This window comes from Cheilinus undulatus, linkage group 16, assembly GCF_018320785.1.
Source record: "Cheilinus undulatus linkage group 16, ASM1832078v1, whole genome shotgun sequence".
Lineage (NCBI taxonomy): Eukaryota > Metazoa > Chordata > Actinopteri > Labriformes > Labridae > Cheilinus > Cheilinus undulatus.
The window spans coordinates 44214061-44237711 of NC_054880.1; the positions used below are offsets into that span (position 1 = coordinate 44214061).

The 23651-nt window shown below is 39.6% G+C and overlaps 1 protein-coding gene across 1 annotated transcript; it reads right to left on the bottom strand.

Moving 5' to 3' along the window:
• Positions 1–4772: 4772 nt before the first annotated feature.
• zbtb8b (zinc finger and BTB domain containing 8B) lies at positions 4773–13732 on the bottom strand. Its single transcript, XM_041809937.1, has 5 exons — positions 13637–13732; positions 13030–13222; positions 9705–10596; positions 9350–9528; positions 4773–5886 (listed from the first exon to the last, which is right to left on the bottom strand). Exons 2-5 carry the CDS (start codon positions 13201–13203, stop codon positions 5572–5574), a joined length of 1560 nt encoding a protein of 519 aa, XP_041665871.1. The 5' UTR covers positions 13204–13222; positions 13637–13732; the 3' UTR covers positions 4773–5571.
• Positions 13733–23651: the final 9919 nt, after the last annotated feature.

The following is a 23651-nucleotide window of genomic DNA, read 5'->3' on the forward strand; positions in this document are numbered from 1 at the left end:
TTTTTATGTATTTTGCCTAAATTCTGTTTTTTTTACAAATTGAATTTTCTTTTATATAAATATATATTTTCATATATTTCAATTTGATTTATGTTTTTTCTTGATTTCATGTAAATATGTAAAATGTATCCATTGTTAATTTGTTGTATTTTGATATTTCATTTTTTATTTTTGTATTTTATCTTCATTTGTTTTATTTATATCATAGTATTTGCTACTCATTCTTGGAATATTCATATTTAGTTCTTTTTATTTTCTTTTTAATAGATTCAATTTGCTGCAGTTGTTTCTGTAAAAGTTGTCTTCTATGCATCACTTAATGCACTTGTCAGAACATAACATGTAAATACCACGGAAAATAGCAAGCAAGCATCATGGTCACTGCACTTAAAAGCAGCTTGTTGTTTTTAAAGTCTGTGTGTATCTGACTAAGTCCCATGATCTGCTTCTACTGCCAGCACACACCTGAACAAACCTTTACCTGTCTGTGGCAAACAAAGCAGCGAAACCTGTTTGTTGAACTGGAAAGGGTTAAAGATGTTACACTTCCTGGTATTCAATGTTTATGCAAACCTACATAGGATAATAGATGTGACATATTTTCTAAGGTCACATAGTTGCTAAATCAGGTGATTCACTGAGCCACACTGAGCCTCATGGTAAAATCTGATGATTTATTTCATTTATTTCATTTTTATTATTATATTTTTAATCATTCTTGGAATATTCGTATTTATTTCTTTTTATTTTCTTTTTAGTAGATTCAATTTGCTACAGTTGTTTCTGTAAAATTGTCTTATATGCATCACTTAATGCACAGAAAATAACAAGTTAATACCAGGGAAAATAGCAAGTTAACATCATGGTCACACACTGAAAAGCAGCTTGTTTTTTGTTTTTTTTTGTTTTGTTTTGTTTTTTTTTAATTCTGTGTATATCTTACTAAAAAATACTTATTTTGCTCCTGAATTTAAAAACATAAATGTTGGTATAATAAATGATCAGAAAAGCAACATATTCCTCTTTTTTTGAATTACTAAAGAAACTTAATAAATTCATTTAGAATTACTTTCTAAATTTTTCCATATTGCAGTTTATTCCTTACAGAGAAAATTCATCCCACTGTCACTTTTTCTCAGGATTGTTCATGTCTAATTAAACCGTACGTCACTGTTGCACATTTACACAGCTGTGATGTGTCGTGGCGGCTACCTGTTTCATTTCTGAGCTGATCAGCCCAGACCTCCACGATGGCTGACCCCATAAATCCTAATCTTGTATTGGGTCCACCTTCTTTCTTACTGCTGTTGAGTCCCAGAATAGACAGTATGATGAAAAGAGGAATCAAAAAAAGCAAAGTTGAAATAGAGATATGTGGCCATCGAAAATGCCTGATTCTGGTGATTCTGATCCTCATGCTGACAGACGGTCAGATCCCTGCACCTCTACTAGTTTGTCAGAGTTATCTGATCTGAAGCTTAATGCTGTGGGAAGAGAAACAATGTCACAGCCAATCAAGCCATACATCCTGGATATTAAGTATTGTCATCATAAAGCTGCTCGTTATGCTTGCAGACTGTCAAACAGGTTCCTGTACCTCTGCCAGTTTTTCAGTCATCTTCTGCACCTCCCTCCAAATTGTTATGCAAATAATATTGTTCTCAAGTTTTTCTAAACAGTCAATGCAAATGACAGTCAGTGTAATTTTCAAGTCATCAACCATTAGAGCATGATTCAAACTTTACTGAACAAACCTCCCAATGATAACCTTTTTTTTTTTTTCAAAATTATGTTGTCTTCACTTCAGCGTAGCAGCTGAAGCTATACAACCAGCTAAACTCTTCTTTGAAAAGATGACTTGAGTCGTAGTTAGCATTACTTTGCTCTTTACTGTGGCTCTTAACATCTTTGTACAAAGAAGTGAAAACTGTAACACACAGAATACAATACTTAAAGATCCACATGACCACATGAACTCTTTTAAAGTGTAAAATACATGTAAATAAACATTTTTAACCACATGAAATGAAGTGTTTTAAAGTTTAGAGTAAGTTTTTTAACCTTAAATCCTAACTACAAACATAAAATATTCATGTATTTACTCATAACATCGCCTCTGTGGTGGCTACAGCATTGCATGAGGTCTCATTCAGCTGGCTTCATCAAAAATGGCTGACAGAAAATGACACATGCCTCTAAGCATACAAAACAGGCTTCAAAATAAAAGACCTCTTTTCAAAATAAAAGTCTAACTTTAATTAAGCCGATTAGACGGCACAAAAATCAAAAACAATCAATAAAATGCTCTGTTCCACATTATTATACACAACAGAGTTTCAAAATATTTTATAGGTTGTAAAGAACTGAAAATGGTCATTTGTTGAATCTGCAGCAATAGGAGGTCATATTTACTGAAATCAAAGCTATTTCAATCAACAACATCTTAACAGGCCAAGTTCCATGTTAACATAGGAGCCTTCTTTGATATCACCTTCACTATTCTTGCATCCATTGAACTTGTGAGTTTTTGGAGAGTTTCTTCTTTAATTTCTTTGCAGGATGTCAGAATATCCTCCCAGAGCTGCTGTTCTGATGTGAACTGCCTCCCACCCTCATAGATCTTTAGCTTGAGGATGCTCCAGAGGTTCTCAGTAGGGTTGAGGTCAGGGGAGGATGGGGGCCACACCATCAGCTTCTGTCCTTTATGCCCATAGCAGCCAATGACAGAGGGATTCTTTGTAGCACAAGATGGTGAATGGAGATAATTTTGCTACAGAAGGCACGGTTCTTCTTTTTGTAGCGTCTATGATTAATTGCTGCTGCAGTGGGTCCTTTGGTTCTTCTTCGCTGTTCTAAAAAGGTAGCTTGTGCATGCAGTGTTTAGCGGCAGCGAAGAAGAATTGATTTACGGTTAATAGCGCTAACATTTAGCATGGCTAAACGAAGCAAAATAAATCGAAACAACTCTAATTTTAAGTTATTAGATTTTTTTAACTGTAAGCCGCAATCAGCAACGTTTAAACAAAAAGAGTCTCGAAATATTTCACTTTGACTGAGACTAATCTAGATTAAGTGATGGTTCACTTCTTGAAATAGATCACAACTTTTTCATGACATTCTAATGTCAGCCGTGAATTATCTTTTCTTAGTTTGAGAATGAAAGAAAGGGTCTAATCTTTGGAATAAGTCAGAGCTCCAGGGAACAAATTTGCCCCAATCTGGACAGACTGGAGTCAAAGATCACGCCAATATTTCTGCCTTTTTTTCATACACAGGTAGAGGATCTTCAACAGGTGAGGTGAGCGATAGCTTTTAGAAGGAGTAATTAACATGATGTCTAAGAGTCATTAAGGATTAGGAATTTACTGGACATTCAGGATTTGATGTCTAACATGCAGGACAGAATTGCAGACATGGCCATTCTTTAAGTGTTCGTACATGTTTTTTAAATCTAAGGAGACAACGTCATAACTATATCTGACAACTGTAAGGTCATCTGTTGAACCAGAGGTTCTCTACTGGCAAGTCAGAACCCAAAGATGATTATGAAGCCTTTTTCAGAGGATCCTCAATTTGTCAATGGAAAAAAGCACCATGAAACTGTATCTATGATATTCTTTTAAACATGCTTTTGATGTCCTGTCTCCGATTGTCTCCTTGGGTCCTCTCAACCAGTTGAGATCTGACCATAAAGCCTGTGATTTATTTTTAATGACTGGTACAGATTTATAAAAACTAGTGTATTCTTATTGTGGACTTCAACCACTAGAGGGCACTGATTGCTTGGTTTTGTAAATCCTCCAGAACATGCCAAGCAGAAGGGAAACAATCCAAGACTTCCAAGTATCAAAAATGAAGAAATAAAAATCCATCCACACCATTTAGTATTAAGTTACTTTATAAAGAATTACACAGCACATTTATAGTAACAGCACCCACAATGACCAGTAGATTGTGGTCTTCTTGGATAAAACAAAACTTTGACTGCCATACTCTCTTCAGGAACGGCACAGAGAAATCTGAATGTGAAGAACGGTGCAAAGACTTAATTTAAAGTTAATTATATACAGTACTGTAAGAAAAGTATTTTCCCCTTCCTGATTTTTTTTGTTGCATAATTGTCAAACTTGAAAGTTTCAGATCAAACGAATTTCAATATCAAAGATATCCTCAAATACAAAAGGCAGTCTTTAAATGATGATTTTATTTATTAAGTGAAACAAACTGACCTGGTTCTATAGGAAAGAGTATTAGCCCCCTAGTTAAACTGTGAATTACACATTCTTTGGAAATCTGGGTCCAGTATCCCTTGCCTGATTACTGCCAGACTTGTTGAATCCAGAAATTCCTTAAACAGAACCTGTCTGACAAAGTGAAGTAAGCTACAAGATCTTAAAGAGCAACGGATCATACAAGAACAGATGAAACCTTATCAGTCTGGGAAGTCTTCCAAAGCCATTTCTAAGGCTTTTGTACTCCAGCCAACCATGGTGAGAGCCATTATCCACAAAAAGGGAAAACTTGGAACACTGGTCAAGCTTCCTAAGAGTGGTTGGCCTGCCGGAATGACTCCAAGAGTGCAACGACGACTCATCCAGGAGGTCCAAAAAGAACCCATAACCCCACCTTAAGACCTGCGGGCCTCACTGGCCTCAGTTAAGGTCAGAGTTCATGACTAAACCATAAGAACTGGGCAAAAATGGCAACATAAGAGAGTTCCAAGGCCAAAACCACTGCTGACAAAAAAGAACACATAGGCTCGTCTCACATTTGCCAAGAAACATCCTGATGATCCCCAAGACTTTTGGAGAAATATTCTGTGGACTGACGAGACAAAAGTAGAACTTTCTGGAAGGTGTGCGGCCCGTTACATCTGGAGTAAAAATAACACAGCATTCATCAGAAGAACTTCATGTCAACAGACATGGTGGTGGCAGTGTGATGGTCTGGGGCTGCTTTGCTGCTTCAGGACCTGGACCACTTATCTTAACTGATGGAATCACAAAATCCGGAAGGAGAATGCCCAGCCATCAGATTGTGGCGTCAAGCTCAAGTATACTTGGGTTATACAACAGGACAACGATCCAAACCTCACCAGCAAGCCCACCTCTGAGTGGCTTAAGAAATGAAGGTTGCGGAGTGGCCTAGTCAAAGTCTGGACTTAAATCCGATTGAGATGCTGCAAACGCTCGCCTGCAGTTAGGGCCAGGAAGATTTGGATGGCCTTCCCCTTGATAAATGAAATCATCTTTTTTGTGTGTTTACTTGGGTTATCTTTTCTAATATTAAATTTGTTTGGTGACCTGAAACATTTGATTGTGGCAGATGTGCAAAGAAAGAAATCAGGAAAGGGGTTAAACACTTTTTCACTGCACTGCAAAAGGAAAAGGAGCACTGAATCCATTTGTTTCCACTGAAGGGGGCTTCCAACAGAGAGGAGACACATTATCAGATTAAAATGAACACATGAAGTCATCTTACAAGCACAATTAAGTATAAATAACATTATGGCCACTCTTTAGCCAGGACATTAGAACAGTTGAAGGACTTTTTCTCCTCTGAGCTACAGTATCACAGTGTGTGACCGACATCAGTGCAAGCAGCAAGCTGCCTTTCAAGCATCTGTTTCTCAACCAAGTCCTCCACTCTGCCAACCTCCACCTCATCAACGTCATCCATAAAACTGGACCAATCTGTACCCCCGTCTGCACGTTCAATAGACTCTTGTTGGCTGGCAGGATGAACGGGGACGGAATCCTCATGAGTGGTGGTCACGCAGTTGCAGCTGTCACAGACGCCGAAGCGTTTCAGTCCTGGGGAAACGCTGGATCCAGTGAAGGTTCTCCTGCAGCTCTTACACGACACTGGCCAGTAGTGCCTGTGGACCTGTCAGTGTTCAGACAGAAGAACATGAATAATCTGCACAGGAAACAGCAACTTTTACAATATTCTAAGATGAGAATAACAACATGGGAGCCTGAAGATTTACTGCTGTCATTTTACAGCACACAAAACACAAGCAACAGTGAAAGCAGCCAAATTAAATAAGGATTTATGAATTATTGCTTGCAAGCAATAACAGGATCTAGCTGCTTTGGTAATAACCATTATGTTCTGTTGCATGACAGTGACCATACCAGTGGTTCTCAATTGGTCTAGCCTCAAGACTCTCAGCCACCTCCTTAATGAGAAAAAATGTTATTAATCTCACTCAGTACTCCATTATGACAAAGTAAAAACAGATTTTTAGAAATTTTTGCAAATTTATAAGAGATACTGAAATATCACATTGACACAAGTATGTAGACCCTTTGAAAAAAAAAATTAAATTTATGTCAGGTTCCTCCTGTGGAGTCCATTTGTGGTAAATTACCTGATTGGACATGCATCTCTATAGAAGGCCTCACAGGTGACAATGATAGAAAGCAAAATCCAAGCCATGAGGTCAAAGCAACTGGCTGCAGAGCTCAGAGACAGGATTGTTGACAGGCACAGATCTGGGGCAGACTAAAAAAATCTGCTGCCATGAAGGTTCCCGAGAACACAGTGGCCTCCAGAATTCATAAATCAAAGAAGTGTGGAACAACCAGGACTCTTCCAAAAGCTGAACACCCGGCCATACTGAGCATTTGGGGGAGAAGCCCCTTTCCAAATCATGTTTGGCGTTCATGTTGCAAACTCCAAGCAGGCTTTCGTGTGTTTTGCACCGAGGAGAGGCTTCTGTCTAGTCACTTTTCCATAAACCCAGATCAGTGGAGGGCTGCAGTGATGGTTGTCCTTCTGGAACTTTGTCCCATCTCCACACAGGATCTCTGGAGCTCAGTCAGAGTGAACATCAGGGTCTTCGTCACCAATTTTACTAAGGATCCCTTGATTGCTCAGTTTGGCCAAGCAACCAGTTCTTGTAGTAGTCCTTGATGTGCTACACTTCTTCCATTTGAGAATTACAGAGGCCACTGTGCTCTCAGGAATCTTCAGTGCATTCATTTTTTTAGCTTTACACAGATCTTAAAACAATCCTGTCTCTAGACTCTGAAGGGAGGTCCTTTGACCACATGGCTTGGTTTTTGTTCTAATATTCATTGTCAACAGTAAGACCTTTTTAACCCCTAAAATACACCAGATACATGTTCGGTCCATCTCCACTCTGGGACGGCAACAGAGCAGATAGGTTATAGTTTTAGTCAATGAGCGTGCTTCCACTGCATCTCTCCTCTGGCAGAGCTCCGGCAGTCCGGAGCCCTCCACAGCAGATACACTGGACTTCAAATTCTGCTGGACACCAGAGCCCTGTGCATAAATTCAACACGGAGCAGATCGAACGGGGCGCGAAGTGTCAACAAATTAAAATATCCATTTAAATTTCAGAATGAAATACCCCGTGTTGATGCCAGACTAATGCCAGACTGTATTTCCTTTCACTACATCGACAAAAAGTCTAACAGGGAACCGCAGAGCCCGTAGTCAAAAGGTCAGAGGAGCCAAAAGAAGCACCTTTATTTATAAAAAGTTACTGACCCAGGGTAGAAGCACAAAAATCTGCACCAAAGGACAAAACAGAGACAAATCAAAGCAAGTTCATCCTGCTCCAGGGGTGTCAAACTCAAGGCCCGTGAAACATTTAAATCTCGCCTGCAAGATTTGATCATATTTCTGTTATAACTGGCCCATCAGTATTCTGCAGATTTCCACAAGTATAAAAATGTGAACTTATCATTGATGATTTAAGATATCCTTGTTAAGTCATAAAATCAGAAAAAGTAAGGAGTAAAAATATTTAGATAAGAAGTCAGGAATGTGGGAAAAGACATTAATTAGTGTTTTAATTTCACATTTTCAATTTAGCATCTCACAATTAGGACTCAAACTTAGGATTTTAACTTTTTATTTCATACTTTGAGTGTTTCAACTCATAATTTCCACTTCTCATTTAATATTTTGAGCTTTAAGATTCATTTCTGAAAATTTTAATTCAGGTTTTGATCTTTTTAACCAGTTATTTTGTATCTTATCTCATATTTTCAACTCCAAACTTTGACTTCATAATCCCATAGTTTGACCTTTTAGACTCAACATTTAATACTTTTTTTAGAGTTTTATTTTTGGGCATTTTGTGCCTTTATTCGACAGAGGACGACAGTGGATAGAGTCAGGAATGGGACAAGAGAGGGGAGAGACATGAGAGGGCCACAGGCCAGATTCAAATCCGGGCCGCCCACATACATGGGTCGCACCTTAGACCGCTAGGCCATCTGCACGCCACAATTTAAAATTTGAGTCATATTTTGACTTTTAATTTCATGCCTACAAATTTTATTTAATATTTTGACCTTTTAAACTCATGATTTTGACTTTCTTGCTAATATATTTGCCTTTAAAAAAACATTCTTTTTCAACTTATTTCAAAGAAATAAATTTAATTTTCTCAGATTGTGAGCCTTTAAACTTATCTTTTTAACTTTTAAACATCAAATAATTTATAATCAGTGCTAAGTTTTTTGTTCATATTTTATTACTGGTGAAATGAGGTTGGTAGTTTCTGGTTAAAAAGGTGACCCTGTTAGGCCCTCAGGTTAGACCTGAATCCAGAATCCAGCCCCTGCTGTGATTGAGTTTGACACCCCTGTCCTACTCCTGCAGTTCAGAACAATAGCTTTACATGTGTTTATTATGTTTTATGGCATTTTTGTAGTTTCTACTCGCACAGTGAGATGTGATTCTGTAACTAATGCAAAGCTCCTCAGTCTCGCAGTCCAGCAGTGCTGCTCTGCTACACTGCAAACGCAGTCAGCAGGTGTTCACGGACGGCATGCAGTCAAACTGCAGCTGTATTTTAGGTGTCCGAGAAGTGTGGACTCCAACCAAGGTGTAGAAACACCTCAGCAAAGATTCAGAGAAATTGGAGGCATCTGAGCTAAGTGTTGCTACAAAAGGTCTGAATAGTAATGTCAGGGTGATATTTTTTTTTATATTTTTCACAAAGCTGAGAAAAGTAAAGAGGAATGCCCTGTACAATACACAAATAAAAGACACTAATGTTATTTCAATAACATCAGCATGTTATAAGATGCAGGGTTCCTTTTAAAGCTTGCAGCGTGGATGCAGGAGTTAAGATCTAAATCTACATGACTGATAGAAAACATATCAGCACACCAGTATCAATCTAATCTGAATATGTTTTTGTATCTTTTGTATTGCAACAGATAACACATGGTATGGTGAGGTTTAACTAAAAGCCTACCTCACCTGCATAATCTTCCTTGTGCACTTTCCTTGTGAAAGCTGTTTAAAAAAATTCAAAAACTGTACAAACATAAAATAAATAATGGTGCAGTCACAGAGTTCTTACACTGAGCGCATGGCTGCGGAGGTGCTCCTGTCGCGTGAACCTCTTGCCACACATTGGACAGGGGAAAGGCCTCTCTCCAGTGTGGCACCTGATGTGTCTCTTCATAATTCCTTTCTGCTTGGCAGTGTAGGGGCAGAACGGGCACTTGTGGAGTTTCACTGGCACTACCAAACCGTCTCCTGCAGGGGGAGAAAAAGGCCTGCTGTTCAAGTATACTTCAACATGGCAGCATGGAAAAACCTGCAGCTGTACTCCTAAAGTTAGCCAGTTACTGATTATATACAAGATGATAATTTAGTCCTGAAAGTTAAAGCTTGGCATTGTTAAACACATGCACCAGCATGTTGCAGATTACCTGTGTCCTCTCCGAGCCAATCAGACTGGATCTCCATGATAGATGACCCCACAAACCCTAAACCTTCATCCATTCTACTTGCTCCTGTGCTGCTACTGAGTCCCTGGTTGAAGCGCTGCCCCACTCTGTCTCCCAGAGGACTGGAGCCTTCACCTCTGGCCAGCATCTCCATCACCTGCCTGGCATTGTAGGAGGAGCCGTACCCCATGGGAGAGCGCTCGCTGGAGGGAGAGGGTGGAAGTAGCCGGCTGTGATGAGGGTTATGAAGAGAAGGCCCAGGGTATGGGACCAGTTCCTTAGTGTCAGGGGACTCTATGAGCTCCTCGTCGGGGTCATACTCTATCTTGGGGTGCACTAACTCGGGGGTCAACACAGACGACGATGACGACGAGAGGTTAGTCTGATCCAAGTGTACCTTTTGTCCCTCCCTCACAGTTGAAAATCCTTCCCTGGAGTGGTAGTCGTTGTCCATGTCCCTGCTGGTGCTGGGAGTTGAAGTGCCAGGGATAGAAGTCACAGACACTTGACCTAACCCCGCCCCTCTATCAGCCTCTGCAACCTGTGAATGTGGCTCCTCAGCCGCAGCACCGCTGGAGGTTTCTGCAGCAGGAGTGCCGCTGTCTGCAGGTCCACTCCCTCCGGTCTGGGTCTGGTCCTCCTTCTCTGTGTTTCTGTCCTTCTCCTTGTTGCATATTTCCAAAGATGAGCGTATGTAGCCTTTACAAAAGTTTACCAGATCAGTCATCTGCAGGTAGCTGGCCGCTGACATCACCTCGATGACATTGCTTCTGTTCAGGGCCAAACGGCCAGAGTAAAGGAAGTCCAGGATAATAGAGAAGGCATCAGCCGTAACGATGTCCAACGATGCTGTGCTGTAGCGCTGTCCACTATCCTAAAAACAGATGCAATGAGAAGTTTAAAATTATTTAGGACTTCATCTAGTTGGAGAAAGAGATTGTGGTTATCATTAGAGGAGAGAGGAGTCAAATCAGATCTTCCTTTCTTGTGTTTCTGAACCTGGCTTCCTTTACAAGATCAATACAGGAAAAGAAGAAACTGAAAGAAAAGAATTTCAACAATTAAAGCAACCCCTACTGAAAGATCTCCAAAACATATGTTGGACTTATTTAAGTTAAATATTATGCTAGTTCAGCTCAGTTAATTCTCAAAATTGATTCATATGCATATACAATCAACCATGACTACTGTTAAAATGGTCATTTGTCATTCTTGTATGTAGGGGCCCAGACATCAAAATACTAGAACTAGCACAAGTACAACCTTGTAATAACTAAAAACTCTAAAATGCCCCAAAATTTACTCCAAAGATCTTTAATTTATGGTGACACCAACACATTACATGTAGACTGTGGCATAAAAATAGCAAACTAAATTAACTGGAGTTCAGACTTCAAATGGGAAGCTTTATAAAATGTTTTTGGAATCCTATTAAAAAAATCAGAAGGTTGCATTTTATTCTCATTAATCCACTCTCAGTAACCCATCCTGAGCCATCACTGCAGCCCTCCACTGATATTAACTTATGGCAGAGTGGCTAGACAGACGCCCCTCCTCAGTGCCACATAAAAGCCCTCCTGGAGCATACAAAAAATAAATAAACAAAGTCCAAATGAATGCAAAGCATGATTTGGGAAGTTGTGTGTGCCTTTCCAAATCATGTCCATTTAGGACATTTAGAAGTGTACTAAATGGTCGAGGATCCATGGAAGCACATTTCCGCCACTTTAAAAAGAAAATGTGTAAGTTGGGCAATTAAAACAAAAAAGAAAGAATCCTAAGTCATAATTATGCGATAAAAAGTCAAAATTATGAGATAAAAAGTCTAAATTGTAAGATATAAAAGTTGAAATTATGAGATAAAAGTCTTAATTATGAGCTAAAGAGACAAAATTATGTGATAAAGTCATAATTATGACATAAAAAGTAAAACTTATAAGATAAAAAGTCCTAATTACGAGCTAAAGAGACAAAAGTATGAGATAAAGTCATAATCATGAGATAAAAAGTCAAAATTATTAGATAAAAATTCTTAATTATGAGATAAAAAAGTTGAAATTATGAGATTTAAAGTCAAAATTATGAGATTGAAAGTCAAAATCCTCAGATAAAAAGTTGTAATTTTGAGGAAAAAAGATGAATTAATGAGATTAAAAGTCATAATCATGACATAAAAAGGTGAATTTATGAAAAAAAAATCTGATTATGAGATAATCTGACTTACTGTAAATTATTGGAATTTCCCCTTGTCGGACTTCTAAAGGATTACCTCATCTTATAAAAAGTCATAACTGACTTTTTACCTCATAATTTCAACTTTTTATCCCATAATTATGATTTAGGATTTTAATTTTCAATAATTGCCTTACTTTGACTATTTGACCTGGCGTTCTTCTGCTACTGTGCTTTTATTTTTTAAGAGAAGTAAATTGTGGGTAATTCCTGCAAGCAGAAGATACATTCGTGCCTCCTTGAAAATTCTCTGAAGGACTCGGACTTTGGACAAAATTTTTAGGATCCTCAACACTAGAACAGTCCTTCGATCAGTCGATCATGTAGTGTTTCAGAAACAGCTGTTTGAGGAGCCTGTCTTGGTTTAGAGAAACAGCTAGGGTCATATCAGTGTACTTCTCCACAGCAACTGGTTTATCTGTTAAGCTGAAGGTGCGGTTGAACTAATGGCTTGCTTGCCCAAAGTCCAAGAACTAATCAAGAATTTGGGCTTGAGACTGCAGAAAAAGTGCAAAAAATAGGAAACTATTGAGAGCCTGTAACTTAAAATGCAGGAAAATGCCTATGAATTTACAGTGCCCCAGTAGGAAGTACGGCAGACATTTGAACTGGTTAAGAACAGGACAAACTGGTCAAAAATCAGTTTTAAAAATAGTAAGAGTTTGGATTATTTGTGCGATAACTCCCTCTTATTAAATGGCCTGTAATGTGAATACTATAACCCTTTATGTTTACATTATACTTCATTACATACTGCTGCTTGTGGCTGGTAAAAGATGTTTGTGGCCGGTAGATAAAAATGTTTAATTCCAACCCAGTAAAAGGAACATGCACATTTGTAACAACCTCTAATGAATCATTTGAGCAGTGCAGCTATATTTCTGGTGTTTTGTAAAGCTTTGGGGGCTTGGCACTTTTTGAGCATGATATATAGTTATGATTCTATCTTATAGTCATCAATCATGTAATCAATATGGATGGTCCGGTTCAGCACAGGCAACAATGTGAGGAACAAGGGCAAATCACAACCAGTTTAAGCTCATGTTGAGGGAAGGTACTAATGTTACATGATCACCTGCAGATAGTGGACCAGAAGAGCCCGAAAATAGCCACTTCCAGCAAACAACACATTACGATGGGCTTTAAAGACACGGCCCTCCACAAGGATGCTGCAGTCACAGAAGAAGTCCCGTTTCCGCTGCTCGTTGAGCTCAAACAGCAGTTTGGGCATGTAGCAAGGGACCTCCATGTCTGCAGCTGTGTAAGCTCTGGTAGGGACACACAGATAAGAGAGTGAGGCAACGCTTATCCACTGTAAGGAAGGCAAAGTACACATGTCGAATAAGGCTTGGTGGAAAGAATGCAACCTCCTCTAATGCCTATTTAACAACGCATCAACTGTTGATGTACAGATCAGTCACTAAGGCAGGGAAAGTTTAACACGGTAAAAGATAACAAGGCATAACAATTAACCAACAACTTAAAAGCAATGTAAACATGCTTTTCAGCGAATAAAAGACAAACAGTCAAACAAATAGCTCTGGTTGTTGTTTGCTTACATGCTAACTTGTGTTGCTAACGCCATAGCTCTAGCTCTTTGATGGTAAAATACTTAAAAAACCCAACCCACAGAAGTATGGTAGCAAAACACAGACATAAAAACTCAAACAATATGACCTCACCTGTGCAAAAACGCGACTTAAATTAAAAGAATCCGTTTTACAACACAGATAGCTACAGTTCATTCTCCTATGTCCACATCAGCCAACCACTTCCGCTTTCGTCATGCCGTAACGTCATAATCGTCAAATAGGTGGCCGGCGGGGGCGTAGCGTTTTTTTCTGTTTTTATGAAATTTTCATCAGACATTACTGAAATATGAGTTCTTTATTTAATTCTACATTTAATAAATATTACAGACAACACATCAGAGGCTTTATATATGACAACATAGGAATATCAGAATAATTTAACGGCGTTTAAGCTTTATTTGAAGATATAAACAAGCACCACTTAAATAAAGATTAAAGATTAACATGCCATAAAATCCAAAAAAAAACAAAGAAGCAATCACGGAAACAGGAAAAATGAAAAGTAAACTGTTGTTAAAGTGATGAAAATGAGCCTAAATAATTCTGAAACTTCACATTTATTTGTTTCTTTCTGTTTTTCAGAAGAGAGTGGGTGTCTTACTCAAAGAAAAAATGTAATAAACAAGCATTTTTGAACGACTTAAATGATATATATATATATATATAGCTTAAAAATTTATTAGACCACCACCCAAAGTAAGGTTTATGCCACAGCTGCCCTAAATTAACAGCATTGGTAATTACCAAAATCCTTTTTTTATGTTTCTGCAAATGGTTAATACTCCAATATGTAGAAGTTCTTTAACCCAAATGATATTTTTAATGCTAAAATATAATTATTATTGTTATCCATGAATTTTCAAATTAACTGATTTACAAAAAAAACTGAAAAAATAGTAAAACACATAAATATTTCTTGATTAATATGTCAAATTATAGTTATTTACTGTCATTCCTGAACAGAAAAATGAGTTTTGTGGTTGAATGTTATGCTTGATTCATTTCTGACTTCTCAGAGAAGCCCAGTGAGCCGGCTCAAATTTGGGTGAATTCAGTTTGAAATTCCTCATTCCTGTTCAAAATGGTAAAACGTGGAGAGCTCACTGAAAATGAAAGAGTCCGCATTAAAGCACTTCATGATGCTGGATGGTCTCTGAGACAAATATGACAGGTGGCCTAATACATTTGTTAAGCACTGTATGTATATATATATATATATATATATATATATATATATATATATATATATATATATATATAATGTTATATAATGTTATTTATTATACCTGAATAAAAATGTCCACTAAAACCAAAACTATTAATTGGATAAAAGAAAGCATGAACCTGCTCCTTGGCCCCTTCTTCCCAGGTTCAGTGATTTGATATGACAAAAAGAGACATGCACTTTACTTAACTACAGAGCAAATTGAAGCTTTCTGGCATGCACAAACTAACAGCAGGAAAAAATATAATAAAAACTTGGTACAAAACACAGCTTTGCTCTCATCCTCATTCATGTAAACTGAAAAAGGGATCAATAATTCACTCATGTGCCTATACAAAGTGTTCACCCCTTGGATGTTTTTCCCCTTTGTTGATTTTTTAAGTCAATCATGGTCTACATAATTAAGATTTTTTTTCTTACCAAAACTTACACACAAAAAAACCCCTATTTGATGCCAAAGTGAAAACAGATTTCTACAAAGTAATGTCCATTAAATAAAAACAAGTGACTGCATAAATATTCACCCCTTTGAAGTTCGCCAAAAGGCATGTGGGAGAGTCTATAGTCAAGGGGAAGAAAGTTCTTTGGTCTGGTGAGACCAAAATGGAGCTTTTTGGCCATCAGACAAGATGCCAAACACTGCACATCACCACAAACACAGTATCCCCATTTTGAAGCTAGACGGTGGCAGCATCATGCTGTGGGGATGCTTCTTGGCAGCCAACCCTGGATGACTTGTAAAGGTACACCTACAGTCATGGACGAACATATTGGCACCCCTGGAAAATACACAATTTCTCCCAGAAATTGTTGCAATTACAAATGTTTTTGGTATACATGAGTTTATTTCCTTTATTGGAACAACACAAAAAAACTGAAGAAAAAGACAAAATTGACATCATTTTACACAAAACTCAAAAAATGGGCCAGACAAAATTATTGGCACCCTCAACTTAATATTTGGTTGTACACCCTTGGGAAAAAAAAAAAGTGAAACCAATCGCTTCCTATAACCATCAACAAGCTTCTTACACCTCTCAGCAGGAATTTTGGACCACTCTTCTTTATCAAACTGCTCCAGGTCTCTTAGATTTGAAGGATGCCTTCTTCCAACAGCAGTTTTGAGATCTCTCCATAGGTGTTCAATGGGATTTAGATCTGGACTCATTGCTGGCCACTTCAGAACTCTCCAGCTTTGTCTCCAACCATTTCTTGGTGCTTTTTGAGGTATGTTTGGGGTCATTGTCCTGCTGGAACACCCATGACCTCTGACACAGACCCAGCTTTCTGACCTTAGGCCCTACATTGTGGCCCAAAATCTTTTGATAGTCTCCAGATTTCTTGATTCCTGGCACACAGTCAAGGCAACCAGTGCCAGAGGCAGCAAAATAACCCCAAAACATCCTTGAACCTCCACCATGTTTGACTGTAGGTACTGTGTTCTTTTCTTTGTAGGCCTCATTCTGTTTTCTGTAAACAGTAGAATGACCTGCTTTTCCAAAAAGCTCTACCTTAGTCTCATCTGTCCACAAAATGTTCTCCCAGAAGGATTGAGGCTTACTCAGGTACGTTTTTGCAAACTCCAGTCTGGCTTTTTTATGTCTCTTTGTCAGCAGTGGGGTTCTCCTCGGTCTCCTGCCATAGCGCTTCATCTCATTCAGATGGCCACGTATGGTCCCAGCTGACACTTTTGCACCCTGAGTCTGCAGGACAGCCTGAATTTGTGTGGAAGTTGACTGAGGATGTTTATCCACCATTCCAACTATCCTGTGTTTCATTCTTTTGCCAGTTTTTCTCTTCCATCCGCATCCAGGGAGATAAGCCACAGCTCCATGAGTTATAAACTTCTTGATTATATTACACACAGTGGACAAAGGAATGTCAAGATCTCTGGAGATGGTCTTATAACCTTGAGATTGTTCATATTTTTCCACAATTTTGCTTCTTAAGTCCTCAGACAGTTCCAGGCTCTTCTTTCTCTTCTCCATGCTTGGTGTGACACACACAGACACACAACACAAAGGTTGAGTCAACTTTTAGACATTCTAACTGGCTTCAGGTGTGATTTCTAGATTGCCAGCACCTGTTACTGCTACAGGTGAGTTTAAATGAGCATCACATGCTGGAAATAAAATGATTTACCCACAGTTTTAAAAGGGTGACAATCATTTTGTCCGGCCCATTTTTTGAGTTTTGTGTAAAATTATGTCAAATTTGGGTCTTTTTTCTTCAGATTTTTTGTGTTGCTCCAATGCACATGAAGGAAACAAACATGTATACCAAAAACATTTGTAACTGCAACAATTTCTGGGAGAAATTGTGTATTTTCCAGGGGTGCCAATACTTTCATCCATGACTGTATTCTAGTGGCTGTTGTGTAGCAGTGGGAGCACTATCACGTGCAGCATCTTACCCAAAGATATTCTGACATGTTTCAGGAGCTGGGGATTAATGCCTTAGCCTTCAGATTGTAAGACTGACTCACAGTTGCTCTAAGGTTTAGCTAAGCTTCACTAATAAATAAACTTATAATAAATGTAATGTATAAACAATGGGGCTCAGGTACAACTACCAAAAAGATCTTATCCTGTTGAAAACACTCTGAATTGCTTTCTATTAAGCAAGCTAAAAAGTTAATCTTATATAACTGTAACTTAACATTAGCTAATCCCTGACTCCTCTCCAGCTTCACAGTGATGCTCTATGTGACTGGTTCTCAAAGTGGGGGTCGGTTCCCCCCTATAGGGTCACAAACCCTATAAAAAATAATGCAAATGGCCATGCATGCAAATACAACATGCTAATGATAGTTATTCTGTGTCGCTGCCGTGCTCCTGCTCACACCCAGTCCCGCATGTTGCTGCACGACTGCAGGCGGCTCGTGCCGGCCCGCGTTGTCTGTCCAAATATTGTTTATTTGCTTTCCATTTCAGAGTGAAAGTAATTCCTTTTTTTTTTTTTATTCTCGGACATAGCAGGAGTAAACAAGTAGTTCCTCCAACAGTGCGCCACACCCTCCCCAGCACAATCCACAGCTCTTAGAAGTGTTTTTACACTGATGGGTGCCGGCCGAGCGACTTATTTGTTTCAGATATTTTCCCATGGCAAACAGAGGAAACACAAAGGCTTCGTGGTGGCCTGGGCGAACCACAGGGTAGGCGTACATGAGCCTCCATGCTCACTCTCTTTTGAAAATGAAATTTACGGCACCTCATAAAAGCTCTATTCATGCTTATAAGCACTAAATATAAACTAGTATAAAACAGCGGAGTTTCACTGAGGCCTTTTAAACTTGACCTGATGCAGCGCCGCGTCCGGCTGAAGGCAGGCAAACCGTCGGTTGACCCAGAAGCCGAGCCTCAACACAAGCGAAGTTAAGATGATTCCTGAGGTAGCTGACCTGCTTTTTGCTCAGACTCAGGCAACAAGGCCTTTGTTTTGGTCATTTGTTGACACAAGCGGATGGAAACTCCCTCTCCACAGACCTAAGAAATCACACTGCAGTCTCTACCATACTGCTCCGTCTATGCTGCAGTTTGATCCTGGTTTACACCCAGAATCCCCCGAGGAACAAATAATATTCATGATTTATGATTGGGTTTTGGCGTATGCCTATGATTACGAAGGCCTATGATTTACCGATGGAAGCTAAAAAGTAAATAGATGGAGAGATGGCAGTTATGTAAGGCTGCATCTAGATTTGGGACCTCACTCATTGTGTCTGTTAGCCACTGTGAGACCCACGGCTGGCACAGAGGGCTCCAGCAGCACCCCTCTGGGTCCCTGTGGTCTTCGCCTCCGCACATAACAGCCACTTAGGCCGGCATTTTCCCAGGCTGAGACAACACACCACGGTGGCAGCGCGAGCCACAGAGAAGGCCTGATTAAAGAGTAGGGACAATGGAGGGAGAGAGACCGTGGTGGCATTTTCCATCTCCGCCGCTGTCTCCTGGGGGGACCAAGTATGTGCCGTGAAACGTTTGAATTATCCCAGAATCTCTGGAATTCAGACAGAGGCACTGCGGAGAGGACCCTCGACCGGGGATCAAAGAGCTCTGAGAGGAGTGCGGTGGACTGGTGGTGGAGTCGACTACATAGGCTGTGAATGTGCTTGCATGCTTTTGCGCTCCGGAAAACTGACTTTAAACAGATAAAGACAATGTTTGAATTCGAATCACATTTTCTTTTCCTTTACATGTTTTAAGATGTCTTTAAAAAGCCATGTTGGACTTCTGAGGAGGCAGTGATCACTGAGCAATGAAACACAGGCATGTGGTGTGTGTTTGAGTGTGTTGCTGTCCTTTTATCCCTCATGGGATCAGATAATGCAATCAAAGCCAATCATTGGGAGTCTAATACAGCGGGCGCCCCTCTTTAGTTTGGAGACGCCACTCTCCTCTGTGGTGGCAGAGGAAGAGGAAGAGAGAGGGAAACCTCGTCCCTCTCTTTCTGTCTATCTCGCTCTGTAATTATCACTTAATGTTTTTTGGTGATCTGGAGACGTCTGTCTCTTCTTCCCTCACTGGAGAGGAAATGTAGCGCAGTCTGAAATAAATCTGCCAGCCTTTTTATTATTGTAAATTTAGCACCAGAACAGAGTAGTAAATGGAGCCGCTCCGGACCACAAGCTTCCGGTAGCACGAAGGCCTCAGCGCAGGCCGGCTCTGCCACAGCCAAGTCCAGAGATCAAAGCCTAAGCGAGCTGTCCTCAATCACTGACCTCGAGCAAGCCTTCATGTCCGAGAAAGGCGGCGTGTGTTAGTGCGTGAGCTCTGCAAAATAAATAAAATCATTTCATCAAACAAGCATGGCCTTAAGCGAGCCTGTTTTGCATGAACATCTGCTGTGAGTGATGTGTGTAAGAATTTTCTGTCTGTGACTGGATGTCATCGCTGCATGTGGCGCTGACACCAGCGTCGTGCTCATGTGAAAATAATGATATTAATGAAACCGAAAGCTATGGTGTCGGCAGTTGTCTAACAGTGTTATACCGCTGTTAGACAATAATAGAGGGTGTCTGCCCAACCAACTGAGCTACAGTTCTACAAGTCTTTAGATTTAAAAATGCTGTTTAGTTTTAGTCACATTTTAGTCATTTCTAACCTCGCAAAGCAAAGCAGATGGATTCGCCCATTTCTGTGTTTCTCACCATCTTGCAAAGCTCCCATATGAACCGTTTGGGCCCGGATAGAAAGTGACAGGACCAACGAAGAACGGCGAAGAAATGTCGTCAAGTTCTGATAAAACTGGCACTTTAGCAGCATCCACGCAAATCTCTTCCGCCATAACTGCACCAGCCTCTTGTCGCTGTTTGCTTACATCACGACTTAGCCGCACCCGAAAAGCACTGCCTCTTACTCCTGATTGATCCTGTCACTTTCTAACCGGGCCCAAACTGTTCAGATTGAAGCTTTGCAAGATTGATTTGTCAATGAGAAACACAGAAATGGGCGAATCCATCTGCTTTGCAAGGGTAACTGTAGCGCTAGTTTTAGCAGAACTTTTTCGTTAAAAGCAGTGAGTTGTTTTCTTTTCAAAAACGACAAAAATCGTGTACTGACATGTCTACAGTCGCTATGGTCCACGTTATGCTGTTCTTTATGGACTTTACTCCTCAGTGTCTATGAGTGGTTTACCAGATGGATGTCCATCCAAGTCATTTCTACTTGTGATGGGAATATCAGCTCATTTTAGTGATCTGGATCATTTGGCTGCTGAAAGGCTCTTGAGTTTTTGCTATTTTGGATTCATTTGACCTGCAGGCTTCAGCAATGTCATGACATGACTTATGTTTTGCTGGTATTTTACTCCAATTAAGCTAAATTTTGAAAGTAATAAAAATATCAGGAATTTTCTAGTAAAACAGACTGTTTCCTCAAAACGCCGTGTTGGTCTAATGACACCTGCTCTCTGGCTGGGCTGTATGACACCGTGGATATAAAACATAAATGTTAAACCATCAAGCATTAGTCCTTAATGCACAGTGTGGGAAAAGATCGATCAAATAAAACACACAAACACAATAAAAAACAATTCTCAGACAGGATCTGGATCTAATCGTTCAACATCGTCCGCAAACAACACATCACTAATTTAAACCCTTTATATTTTTAGTCGTTTTTGTCAACAAAAAGTCTATTAAAAAGTCCTTATTTTAGTCAAAACTTTTAGTTTTGTGTTACAAGTTATACTTGTGTGTTCTGCTTGTACGCTGTAAATTCATGATCCCTGCTTTCTACAACTAAGAGTCAGAAGAGCTACAGATTCACCCTCCCTAACAGCTTGTGCTCACTCATATCATGGATTTTGAATGTTAAACAAAAACAAAATCACATTCTAGTCTCATTTAGTCTCCTTGATGAAAACAAAACTCACTTTTCATCAGAGTTTTAGCCATCAAAGATCTGTTTGTAGCTAGTCTAAGCCTCGTTGTCCTATGAAAAGGATATCAACCCCTTGATGCTTTATCCTTTTAGTGATTCGATAAATCAATCATGGTCAATATAGTTAAGCTTTTTGACAAAAATAAAGACCCTCTTTAATGTCAAAGTGAGAACAGATTTCTATAAAGTAATGTCAATTAAATAAAAGTATGCGGTGACATTTAAAGGGACTGACCTAAGTCAACAGAGGTCCAGCCAATGTGCTAGTAGTCTCACAGTTAGTGAAGTGGGGATCTCTTGAATGCAGTGAATGTGTCTCAAGTTATTGTAGTATAAATACAAAGACAGTATCCATGGCTACCATTACACCATGAAGACAAAAGAAAACTCTCAAAAGAAAAGGTTATTGAAAAGTAAAAGTCAGGTGAAGTTAAATCAATTATTTAGAAATGAAGGAATATGTCACATGTGTAAATCTGCCTAGATCAGACCGTCCTCACAAACTGAGTGGGCGTGCAAGAAGGAGACTAGTGAGAGAGGACACCAAGACACCTATGACTACTCTGAAGGAGCTCCAAGCTTCAGCAGCTGAGATGGAGAGACTCTGCAGACAACAACTGTTGGCCGGGTTCTTCACCAGTCAGAGCGTTATGGGAGAGTGGCAAAGAGAAAGACACTGTTGAAGAAAACTCAGATTAAGTCTGGACTAGAGTTCACCAGAAGGACTGTGGGAGACTCCATGGTCAAATGGAAGAAAGTTCTTTGGTCTGATGAGACCAAAATGGTGCTTTCCAGCAATCAGACAAGACGCCAGACACTGACATCACCACAAACACACTGTGAAGCACTGTGGTGGCAGCATCATGCTGTGCGGATGCTTCTCGGCAGCTGGCCCTGGAAGGCTTGTAAAGGTAGAGGGTGAAACGAAAGCAGCAAAACAGTAAATCCTGGAGGTCATTCTTATTCAGTCTGTAAGAGAACTACAGTGTGGAAGAGGATTTATTTTCCAGGTAGACAACAACCTGAGAAAGCTACACAGAAATGCTTTGCCATTTTTTTTTAACCCCTTTAAACAATTTTGCAACACTAACTCTTTTTTCCACTTTTCTGACACTTGTGATCTATCTTGCCACCTTTTTGACACATTCAACCCATTTATGCCACCTTTTGCCAGTTTTCGCCCTTTGTTTGACCACTTTTTTTGCCCAATTTTGTCCCTTTTTTTAATCACTTTTAGCTATTTTTACCACCTTTTAGAATATTTTAGCCTTTAGGCCACTTGTAACCCATTTTTTCCACTATTTTGACACTTTCAACAAGTTTTTGTCAATTTCAACCCATTGTTTGGCCACTTTTTTACCAACTTTCTCCTACTTATGACTTTGTTTTGTCACTCTTTGCCCACTTTTTCCATCACCATGATCCCCCCATGGCTGGGCTCTTGAAAGCTCTCCCCTTTATCCCCCCTTACAGGCCACCTTGACTGTAACATTATTAAAAAGTCTATTTTGTATCAATCTAAATATGGTGTGCTTTGAGATTTTGGCTTAACCTTAGGTGTGCCTTGAGTGAAAAGAATCTGAAAACCACTGGTCTAGATGCACAAGCCTGACCTATCCACGCAGACTCAGAGCTGTGATTGCAGCCAAAGGTGACTCTACTAAATACTGACTTAAAGGGGGTGAATATTTATGCAGCCACCTATTTAACATTACACATTTTAATTTAATTGGCATTGCTTTGTAGAAGGTTTTTTTGTCAAAAAAAAAAATCAATAAGAGAGTAAATCGTCCTTCTCTTTGTAGGTCCAGTGTTTTAGTGGCGTTTTATCTCTTTCTGATGGGCGTGTTTTAGAGTAAGACATACTAGAGAAGAATGGTATGTCTTTGTAAAAACAGTTTTTATAAAGATTGAACTTTTCCTGGAAAAATTATTTATAGAGTGTTAAAGCAGAAGAACTGATTAGACACACTGAACGATCCAGACGGGTTGGCATCATAAGACAAGAGTGCAGACAGCGTCCACAGTGCTTTCATTTTTTCATTTGTAGTAAATGTTATTAATAAAAGCCACTGTTGAGACTAATAAAAGGTACAGACTCCCTCAGGAGATGAAAATGGTTTTCATCATAACCCTCATCCTCCTGCCATCAAAGTCCTCTTTTCTTTTCCTGCACACTCGCTGTAATCCCCTTCTGGGAACACTAAAAATTACCAGGCAGTGCGGTGGCGGCAACTTTTTATGCTGGTTTTTAAAGGCTTATGCCGACTCTTACGAGCTGCCGTCAGAACGAGGTGTCGGCTGGATGCCTCCCTGATAAGGTCGTAATCAGAGGTGTAAAGTTATAAGAGGGATTTAAGGACATGAGAGACTGTCAGGGAGCAGCGGCCGGGGTGTGAAACAGGAGTGGTTATGGTCCTTAGGGCTGTTGAAATCCAATTAATCCCAATCCCAACCTGAGTGTTAATCCGGACTGATATCAGATTCACAGGCTCAG